Source organism: Polistes canadensis, unplaced genomic scaffold (assembly GCF_001313835.1).
Source record: "Polistes canadensis isolate GaletaPanama2010 unplaced genomic scaffold, ASM131383v1 scaffold_1, whole genome shotgun sequence".
In the NCBI taxonomy this organism is placed as follows: Eukaryota; Metazoa; Arthropoda; class Insecta; order Hymenoptera; family Vespidae; genus Polistes; species Polistes canadensis.
In genome coordinates, this window is record NW_014569548.1 from 2,317,893 (window position 1) to 2,327,339 (window position 9,447).

At 27.8% G+C, this 9,447-nt stretch overlaps 1 protein-coding gene across 3 annotated transcripts in view; it reads right to left on the bottom strand.

The window, feature by feature from the left end:
* LOC106784138 (E3 ubiquitin-protein ligase RBBP6) overlaps positions 1-8,736 on the bottom strand; it is a 14,195-nt gene extending 5,459 nt beyond the window's left edge. The window contains exons 1-14 of one of the 3 annotated variants that reach the window (XM_014743336.1): positions 8,592-8,736; positions 8,409-8,493; positions 7,464-7,647; positions 7,140-7,374; positions 6,672-6,911; positions 6,438-6,604; positions 5,991-6,353; positions 4,873-5,134; positions 4,534-4,780; positions 3,628-3,937; positions 3,216-3,285; positions 2,859-3,143; positions 2,465-2,785; positions 2,071-2,364 (exon numbers count right to left, since the gene is read on the bottom strand). In XM_014743336.1, the coding sequence (XP_014598822.1) occupies positions 2,071-2,364; positions 2,465-2,785; positions 2,859-3,143; positions 3,216-3,285; positions 3,628-3,937; positions 4,534-4,780; positions 4,873-5,134; positions 5,991-6,353; positions 6,438-6,604; positions 6,672-6,911; positions 7,140-7,374; positions 7,464-7,629 (2,960 nt within the window). In that variant the 5' untranslated portion in view covers positions 7,630-7,647; positions 8,409-8,493; positions 8,592-8,736. The remainder of the gene's footprint in view (positions 1-2,070; positions 2,365-2,464; positions 2,786-2,858; positions 3,144-3,215; positions 3,286-3,627; positions 3,938-4,533; positions 4,781-4,872; positions 5,135-5,990; positions 6,354-6,437; positions 6,605-6,671; positions 6,912-7,139; positions 7,375-7,463; positions 7,648-8,408; positions 8,494-8,591) is intronic. The other 2 variants (XM_014743325.1, XM_014743314.1) reach the window with 2 other exon arrangements.
* Between the last annotated feature and the right edge of the window lie 711 nt (positions 8,737-9,447).

Here is a 9,447-nt window from a genome sequence, read left to right on the forward strand (position 1 = left end):
AAAAGGCCATTATATTTCATAAATTCCTACTAAATATATCAGTTATATATAGTACTATTAATATTACCCAATTATATATTCTTCAATTAACAAAGTTAATATAAAATAGATTATATTAATTTCTTAAATATAATTAAATATTTAAGTTTAAAGGTTTACTAATTATTCCTATACATAAAATTTTATAAAGAGAAACATATAATAATATAAAATTATATATATATAAATAATTAATAAAAATGTATAAAATAGCAACAGTAAAAAAATGGTGGCACTAACAATCTCAGTGTCATGATCCCAAATTTTTGTTCTAATTCAACTCATAATATAAAACCTTATTGGTCAATGATTATTAATAATGCATAAATGTTCTTTACATACAGTTCTTTAAAAAGACATATAGCATATCAAAGAAGTCAATATATCACCAAATAAAAATCTGTCAATATACTTTTCATAAGATATGAAAAGATATAGACTATCTTCCAGTGTTTAAATAAAATCATTCTTATAAATCTAAAAATGTTTAGAATAACGGATCTATTTCGTACGTAACATTCTAAAAAATTCTTATCGTGTTTTAATAAAAATACGATATAGTATACATTGTGCCTTACAACAAAAAATACAACAAAATGATACAACAGAATATATATGTGCATTATGCATACACGCGCGTACACACATTTTGTCATTCATGAATCTAATAACATTCCTTGAAAAATATAACATTTTTACTTACTCTGACACTTTCACAATTCAAACAAAGATTTTTTTGTAAATACCTTATAATTTATAAAATGTCTCAACTTTGTAAAAATTTAATTTTAGTAACTTTCTTAGGCATATTATTATAGTTTAGAACATAATCACAGATCTAGTAAATTCTTTGGAACTTAAACTGCATTGTTACTTTTTGAAAAATAGTTTTTCAAAAATTAAAATGCACATAATTTTTACAACAGTATATATGTAATGAACTTATATTCATTGAAATTTTCTAAATAAGCTCTCTATTAAATATTTTGTACTATATTTACTGCACCATATATTTGAAATTAATATTTAAAGAAAGAATTCTTCTCTTAAATAATAAATACATCTCAATACAAGTAACATGTTCTATCTTATAAATATTTTTAACTTTTGTTGTAGATATTAAAGTTTGTATATACTATTATATGATCAAATTTTAGTTTTGAAAAAATACTATATTAACTATACCCCTGTATACAGATCCTACTTTATACAAAATTTATAGATACAGCAGGATAAATATACAGTAAAATACTTGAAGAATGTTGACAGTACATGTATGTACACACACATGAATTGGCACTTCACCTAATAATATTAAATGGCAATAGATTATAAAGTATAAAATAATATATATACTGAGTGAAATATTAATTCTTATTATCCTTAAAAATGGAACCTTCATTCTATTTTTCTTATTTTTGATAATAATATAATTATTTACAATTATACGTATAACGACTTGTATTAATTTAGCAACACTTTTTTCACAACAAATGATTTTCTACATACCATTATAGCATAACGCATAATGGTAATACAAATTAATATACGTATTTAGAATAATTATACAAGTTTTTGGATTAATTAAAAATAAAGTTATCAGATAAAATGTATGTTGCTAACTATTATAAATAAGTAGATTTATATATATATGATATTTATCAGACTGTCATATAAATATATAAAAACATTGATACGTTGACATAAATGAACGATTATTAAAGTAACATATATATTGAATCTACCAAACTTAAGTTCTGAACCCATATATATTATGTGCAAAGTGCACACACACGTATATATATATAAATATATTTAAACATTTTTATTATTATTTGAATAATAAAAATGTTTAGGAAGCTATTGCATACATAAATTGTAAAAAATGTGATCGTAAAATTACTAAAATTGCTTGTGCTCTATTAGTAATGTACTCAAAACCATTGTACGATTAGAACAACAGCATAAATATGTTGATAGACGATTTGCTTAACATTTACATGTATTAAAATACTATTGAGGCGAAAATACCTGTTGTAGGATTCATAATAGTCTTTCCTGTCCGAAGGTGGAGGTCCCAATGACATAAGTGGTGGTGGGTGACCTCCAGTGACTAGATGAGGCAACAACGGCGGTATGTTATGCTGAGATGGTTGATTTCTTATTGGATATCTAGATACTGGTCTGTCTCTAGGTGGTAAGTCACGCTCTCGATCTCTGAACTGATATTCATGCGCTGGAGATTCATTATAATAACTATTGTATCCATCCCGGGGTTCTCGTGATCGAGGACGTTCTCTTTCACGATCTCGATCTCTTTGAAATCTGTATTTAAAACAATAGATTTGTTATTACAATGACATAATAATATAGTAACAAATAATTTAAAAACATTTTTTTAAATATAAGATAAATAAGAGCGTACCTTGGAGGTGATCTTAATGGCGATCTATATCTGGGTAGTATTTCTCGATCTCGATCTCTATCACGATCTCTATCTCGTTCTCTGTCACGTTCTCTATCACGTTCACGATCTCTTTCACGATCTCTTTCTCTCTCTCTTTCTCTATCCCTATCTCTATCACGATCGCGATCTCGATCACGATCACGATCACGATCTCGATCACGATCACGATCACGATCACGCTCTCTATCCCGCTCTCTATCTCTATCTCTGTCTCTATCTCTATCTCTATCTCGGGGAATAGACAATCTAGGAGATTGACTTCGTGAATATGATCTTGATCTACAAATAAATTAAATAAGTATTTGTATTATAAAAAATATGTTAATTCTAATAACAATGTCACATTAATTACCTGCTAATAGAGAAACTACCACTTCTCGATCTACGTTTTGGCGTACGACTACGTGCTCTTAATGGTAATGGAGATCTTGATGGTCTTCTTTTAGCAGGACTTCGAGATCGGCTTATACGACTCGCAAATGGCGATCTTCGACTAAAAGAACGTGATCTAGATCTGGTGTAACTACGAGATCTTGATCGTGTTCTACTTCTTCTCCTATGCTTCCCAAGCCTTCTATCTCTTTCATCTTTTTCTCTAAGCATTCTCTCAAACGCCTCCAATGGATCGTCAATAATACTAATTAATAATAAAAAAAATTATAATAGATTATAGATCTAAAATATAAAGATTGAGTCAATTTTAACTTACCCAGGTGGATTTCCATTATGTACATTTCTCCCCAATCCTGGTGGTGGTGGTTGTATTCCTCTATATCCAACTAAATTGAAATTCATACAGTGACCATTGGAATAAAAAGTATATAACATTTAATCAAATGTAACAGCAAATGAAGAATAAGTATATACAGTAGGACCATGATTAACCAACGTGATCGGTGAATAAACGATGCAAGAAAATTAAGCCTCAACGGATAATCGAGACTGGGGTGCAATTATTTAAAACACGTTTCTTGTATGCAAAAAAAAACATGTTTTTTTGTGGTTCTTTTTTTTAATAACATAAATACGTTTATGCATATACTGTGTACATACTTATGTGTATATTGTATTGAATATGTATTGCAAAATAGTATTTATATATGAGATATAATTTCACTTACTATGATGTAATCCACGAAGAGGTCTTGGTGGCCCGTTAAAATTACGTGGTGGTTGAGATGGTCTGTATCCTGGTTGCTGATAAGGGGGTCTTTCATACCTTGGTGGACCATAATGAGAGCCTTGTTGATGAGGATACATTGGTATACGATGTGTCATATATGGATCTGGTAGAAGTGGAGGATTATGCGGTTGTGCATTAGGTGGAGGTTGATTATAATTTGGTTGTGGAATGCGATCTTCCCCCGGTGGGAACGGTAGTAGAGGTGGTTGATTTCCAGAGGCAGGAACGTGTAGGTGGGGTTCATCAACCTATAATTGTAAACATTCCGTATAAATATAATTCTATATTATATAATACCAAGAACTTAAAACTGGTATAATTTAATGAATTTTAAAAATAATGCATGTAAACAATACTAATAACTGTTATAAAACATTTTACTCCTTTCCTCCCAGATTATGGTACGAAGAAAGTTGGAGATTGGCACATTGTAAAAATATAAGCTTTGTGCATATCCAAAATTGTATATTAAAACAACTTTATTATATTATACATTTTATCAGTATTTTTCTAATAATTACTTTAATTTTAATATTAAAATAATTTCAATATTTTATTGGTTTTGGTTTATTTTCTAACATAATACCAGTAAAAAAATAATAACGGTTCTAACTATGTTCAAGAATATTTGGAAAATTTTAATAAAAAATAAAAATAATTGAAAAATATTACTAGCTAATATTGATATAAAAATACTGATGTTTTTGTATTTCGACTTCTATACGAGTACGAAGATTTAATAAAAAAATACCAATATAATATACCAATTTCTTATATTTCGGTAGAAGTCCCTGTATAATATGTGGCAAAATAATAATAAAATATTTATATATATTAAACATACAGTTGGAGTTCCAGGTCGATCTTCTGTTGATCTTCGCATTCCACTATCATAATGCATAGTGGATGAGTAATGTCCATCATCTGGTGGCATTCCCTGATAAGTTTTAGAAGGAGGTTGATTCATTACATGTGGTGGTAATGTCGTTCCCTGAGATGAATATTCGCTGTGTTGGGAGTGTCTAGGTGATAAAGATCGCCTACGGCTCACTGTTCGTAAATTTTCCATTCTGCGGCCACGTTCTCCACTCCTGTAATTTCCAATATAATCCAATCTTAAGAAAAAATGTTATACTATACTGCAATACTTTTCTATAATATTACTTATATCTTTTTCACAAACCTTTCACGATGACCATCTCTACTAAAACTTCTTCGTCTTTCTCTTGATTGTCTTTCTCCACTATAGTCATTGTCACGATCTTTTTTATCACGACTAGGAGGATCACTTCGTTCACGATCTCTTTCTGGTGAACTACCAATAGCAGGGATAGGTAATAATGGTTCTGTTCCTGGTGGCGGTGGGACCTCTGCTTCTTCGTCGGTTGTTAATTTTGTTACCGAATCACTTTGTAAATCTGATTCAGAATTTGATTCAGGAAGTGCTATGATTAAAAGAAATAATAAAAATAACGTTGATGATATAAATATATATATATATATATAAAATAAAAACAATCAAAATTTATATAACATTGTAATTACATTATATTAAATAATATTATTAAAACTTTAAGCAATATTTATTCTGATTATAATACAAAGTTTATGAACTTTACATTTAACTGATGATTGAGGTTAGGTACAATAAAATATCAGCTGGTAAAATAAATTTTGAATCGCACGATTATGCTGTATTACATTTAGAGTCTATAAAAGAATCACTGATATAACATTAAATACGCACGATTTTTTGATGGCAACATACGAAAATATATGATATTTAAAGAAGACTCATCACGCACATCAATAATGGCGGCTGCATTACTTTTGCGTAAGAATTAAAATTAAAGGATAATAAAATTTTGAAGACAATTTTCTTCCCCCTTCCCCCCTTTTCTTGTTGCTATTTCTAGCGTTAATAATATATCATTAAGGCATTTTTTCACGCGAAATTCCTTATATATGATTTTAATGAAAGTTAAGTAAAAGAATGAAATATATATCCATAAAAGTTTAACTTTTAAATATAAGTTCTATTAATATGTTAGTGTCTATTTATGTTTTTCTCCATTTTTATTATAGGAAAAAGTATACAAATTAATAGTTTTATTAACTTCATTATCTACAATTTGTAATGATTTCTATTAACAGTGTAGTAAATAATTATGTAAATACATTTGAAAGCTTTTATTTTTATTTTTATTAGTCAATTAAATCATGCAATAAAAATTATATCCTATCAGATAATCGATATAAACCGAACATAAATACATAAAGAAAAAAAAGAGAAATACTTACTTGTTGTTTGCGGTTGTGCGCTAGTGGATGGAAATTGTTGTGGCAAAGATTCAAAATTAGCAGATGGTTCAACATATTCTACCAACGTATTACCAGCACCAGATGTTTGAGCACATTTAGGTTGGCCAGTGACTTGTACAGTAGATTGTTGTATTTCAATTTTTGGTTGTTCTGGTTGCATTGCCGGTTGATTAATTGGAACAGGTCTATATGTCTGCCTTTTAGCATATCCAGTTTCATTTTTAAAATTCATTACTGCATTACGTAAAAATCGATTTGGTATGAGCGTTTCTGGTGAAACATCTTTTTCATTACAATCTGGGCATTCATGTTCTTCAGATTCTAATAAAAATGTTCGAATACCTGTTTCATAAAAGAATTATTATCACACAATAATATATATACTATCACATTCTATTTTATATTTATAAATAAAAGTGAATTTACATTCGTCACAAAAAGAATTTCCACAGCATGGTATCATTACTGCATCGGTTAATAAATCCTTACAAATGTTACATAGTAGATCTTCTGGTATTTCCAACTTTTCTACAATAGGCTCAGGGTCTTGAGAAAATGGTGGTTTTTCTTTTTTACCTTCTTTATACGCTTGACTAAAACAATTACAATTATCATTATTTACAATGCTACAATGAACCTATTTTTTAATTAGAAACTTACTGATCAATAGCAGGAACAGCATATTGTCCTGTAGGTGTCATCATTGCACCTGGTACTAACGGGCCTTCAACTGGTACCATAAAGCTCCTAGGAATTCCTGTACTTTTTTTAATTTCAATAGGCTCTTGGTTCGTGCCAAGAGGACAGTTTTTTATCCAATGTCCAGGTTGATGACATTTATAACAACGATAATTTGTAGGTACATCTCCTGTTTGATTTGCACCACGTATTTTCATATAGCTAATAAAATAAATATAAATCTTTGTTATATATATAAATATCAATAATTAAAATAAGTATAATTTAATAATATTGCTTATATTTAATAAATTGATTTCTACAAATATTTTCAGTTGTTTTTGTATGTTAAAAATTTACAAAATACTTATACTGACTATACCAAATAAAAATATCAAAATATAGAGATATTATATTTATATAATTTTATTAAAAATTTCATATACATACTTTGATGGATCATAATCTTGAGTCGATTGAGTCATCATAGCTCGAATTTTATCTTCCTCCGATCCATCAAGCCTAGTAAGATCTACGGTACGTCCCAAATTGGCCTCATCTTTTAAATTACTGAATGGGGGTGTTTCATTTCGATCCCAAGATCTTTTTTGCTGAATTGTTAATGGAACTCTAGCAACAATAAGGCTAGTGTTCTTTGCTATTAATGCATTATCATCAGTGTAATCTAAAAAACGAAATTCTTCTATAATTATGCTAATCTTTGCAATTTAATAGTATATAGAACAAAATAAGAAAAATATTAAAAAGTATTGCCTTCTTTTGTTTGAGCATTTGTTATTTGTAGATCAAAATCAGTATTTTTTCCAATACGTTTCTGATGAAAAATAGCTTTCTTAAGATCTGCCACAGAAATATGAAGTCCATCAAAAGAAACTGTATCATAGTCCAATGTAGACTTAAACTTATAATGGACTGACATCTTGGATTTATATTTATCCTATGGGCATTAAATTAAAACAAAGAGAATTAAAATATAAATAATATATTTTTAGTATTTTTATAAGTCTTTTTATAAAAACAGATATTAATTTTCGGTTTTTCTAAATAAAAATGTATACAAAACATATATTATATATTTTGAACTTCACATACTTAAGGATAGTAGACTTTGTATATATTTCTAACTGCATAGGGATACAATGTTAACAATATGTTTAAACATAATTGTTACAATTAGAAAAAAAAAACATAAGATAAAACTTTTGATCAATCACTTTATACATTATTCAAATAAAAGTAAAGCCTTTTAAATAGAATGCATATAACATACAACGCATATAGACATAGAGTACTATAGAATTTTATAATTCTATTAAAGAAGTATAAAATTGATAGGAAAAATTTTCAATTTATCTATCATATCAGATACTAACATATAATGAATTTTAATTTTTATGTAGGTTAGATAATTATAATATAATCACCTCATGTGTACAACAAATTTGAAAACAAAATATACATAGGCAATAGTATATATTTGATAATTAGTTAAAATTGTAATTAAGATTCGGAATTTATAAAAATTTATAAAAGATTATAATCACAACGACATAGATACGTAAATTAGGATATCGTGATGTTTTGATCAAGGATGAATAAACACAATACATAATATTTCGAATATCTATATATAAAATATTACTATATTAAAATAATAAAAAACGAAGATTAAACGTATAATAAACTATAATATATTACCTTAAACCAAATTTGTGTCCTCACATTACGAAGACAACAATACAATACGAACACCAAAAACGCGAAGTGGACAATTCGACCGTACCTGGTAAGGGTAGAAAATATTCAGTTTATAGATAGGACAATCGGTCTAACCATAGGTACTAATATTATTAATAAATATATCTCAAAACTTCCTCTTACGTTGAAATTCTCTGCTGGCTTTTACACAGGCATGTACAGAAGAATTATTTTAACGAAATAAAATATTTAATAATCATTTCACTTCATTGATGAGTACTTCCGTTTGATGAGTTATATATTACCACAAAAATTCCCTAGTTTTCAAAAGACAGGGAGAGGGAGATAGAGGGCAATTGCACTTTCAAGTTATTGTAGCCCATAGGCATAGGAAAAACTAACAACTATTAGTAACACAAAACTTAACTTTATTAGAATAAACTTTACTTTTGTAGAATGACGCTGACGCTTTAGGCGGAAGAAAAAGTGATTGAGATTTATAATGTCGCCTAGTACCTGATAGATGGTACTACTGTAATATTACTTTAAATTTTATCAGAAAGGAATTACATTTTTGTTTACTGTTATTAATAAAAAATAAATAAAAATATAACTTCTTATCATTTTGGATATTACAAAAATATAAAAACTATGATCAATATTTTTGTTGTCACAATTTTATTTTCCATGTGATTAGTACAAATATTGGATACTTAATTCTTGTATAAGAAATAGAAGCAATCAATAGCAAACCAGTTCCACTTATTTTTATTGGAAAATGCTCATAGTTATATTAATTCTGTCCAATTAAAATTTTACCGTATCTTATACTTTACAGTTTGTAAGATATATTTTTTAAGTACAATTGCATAGTTTAAAAACAATGGGAAAAGCTTAGAAAAGATTACATTTTATGAGTTTTAATTTTACAAAAAATACTGCGGAATAATAATGTCGAAATATAGTGAAATATTAACTCAGGTTCAAACAGCAAACTTGAATTTAAACATTTTATTAGACGAAATGTCAAAGATGAGAG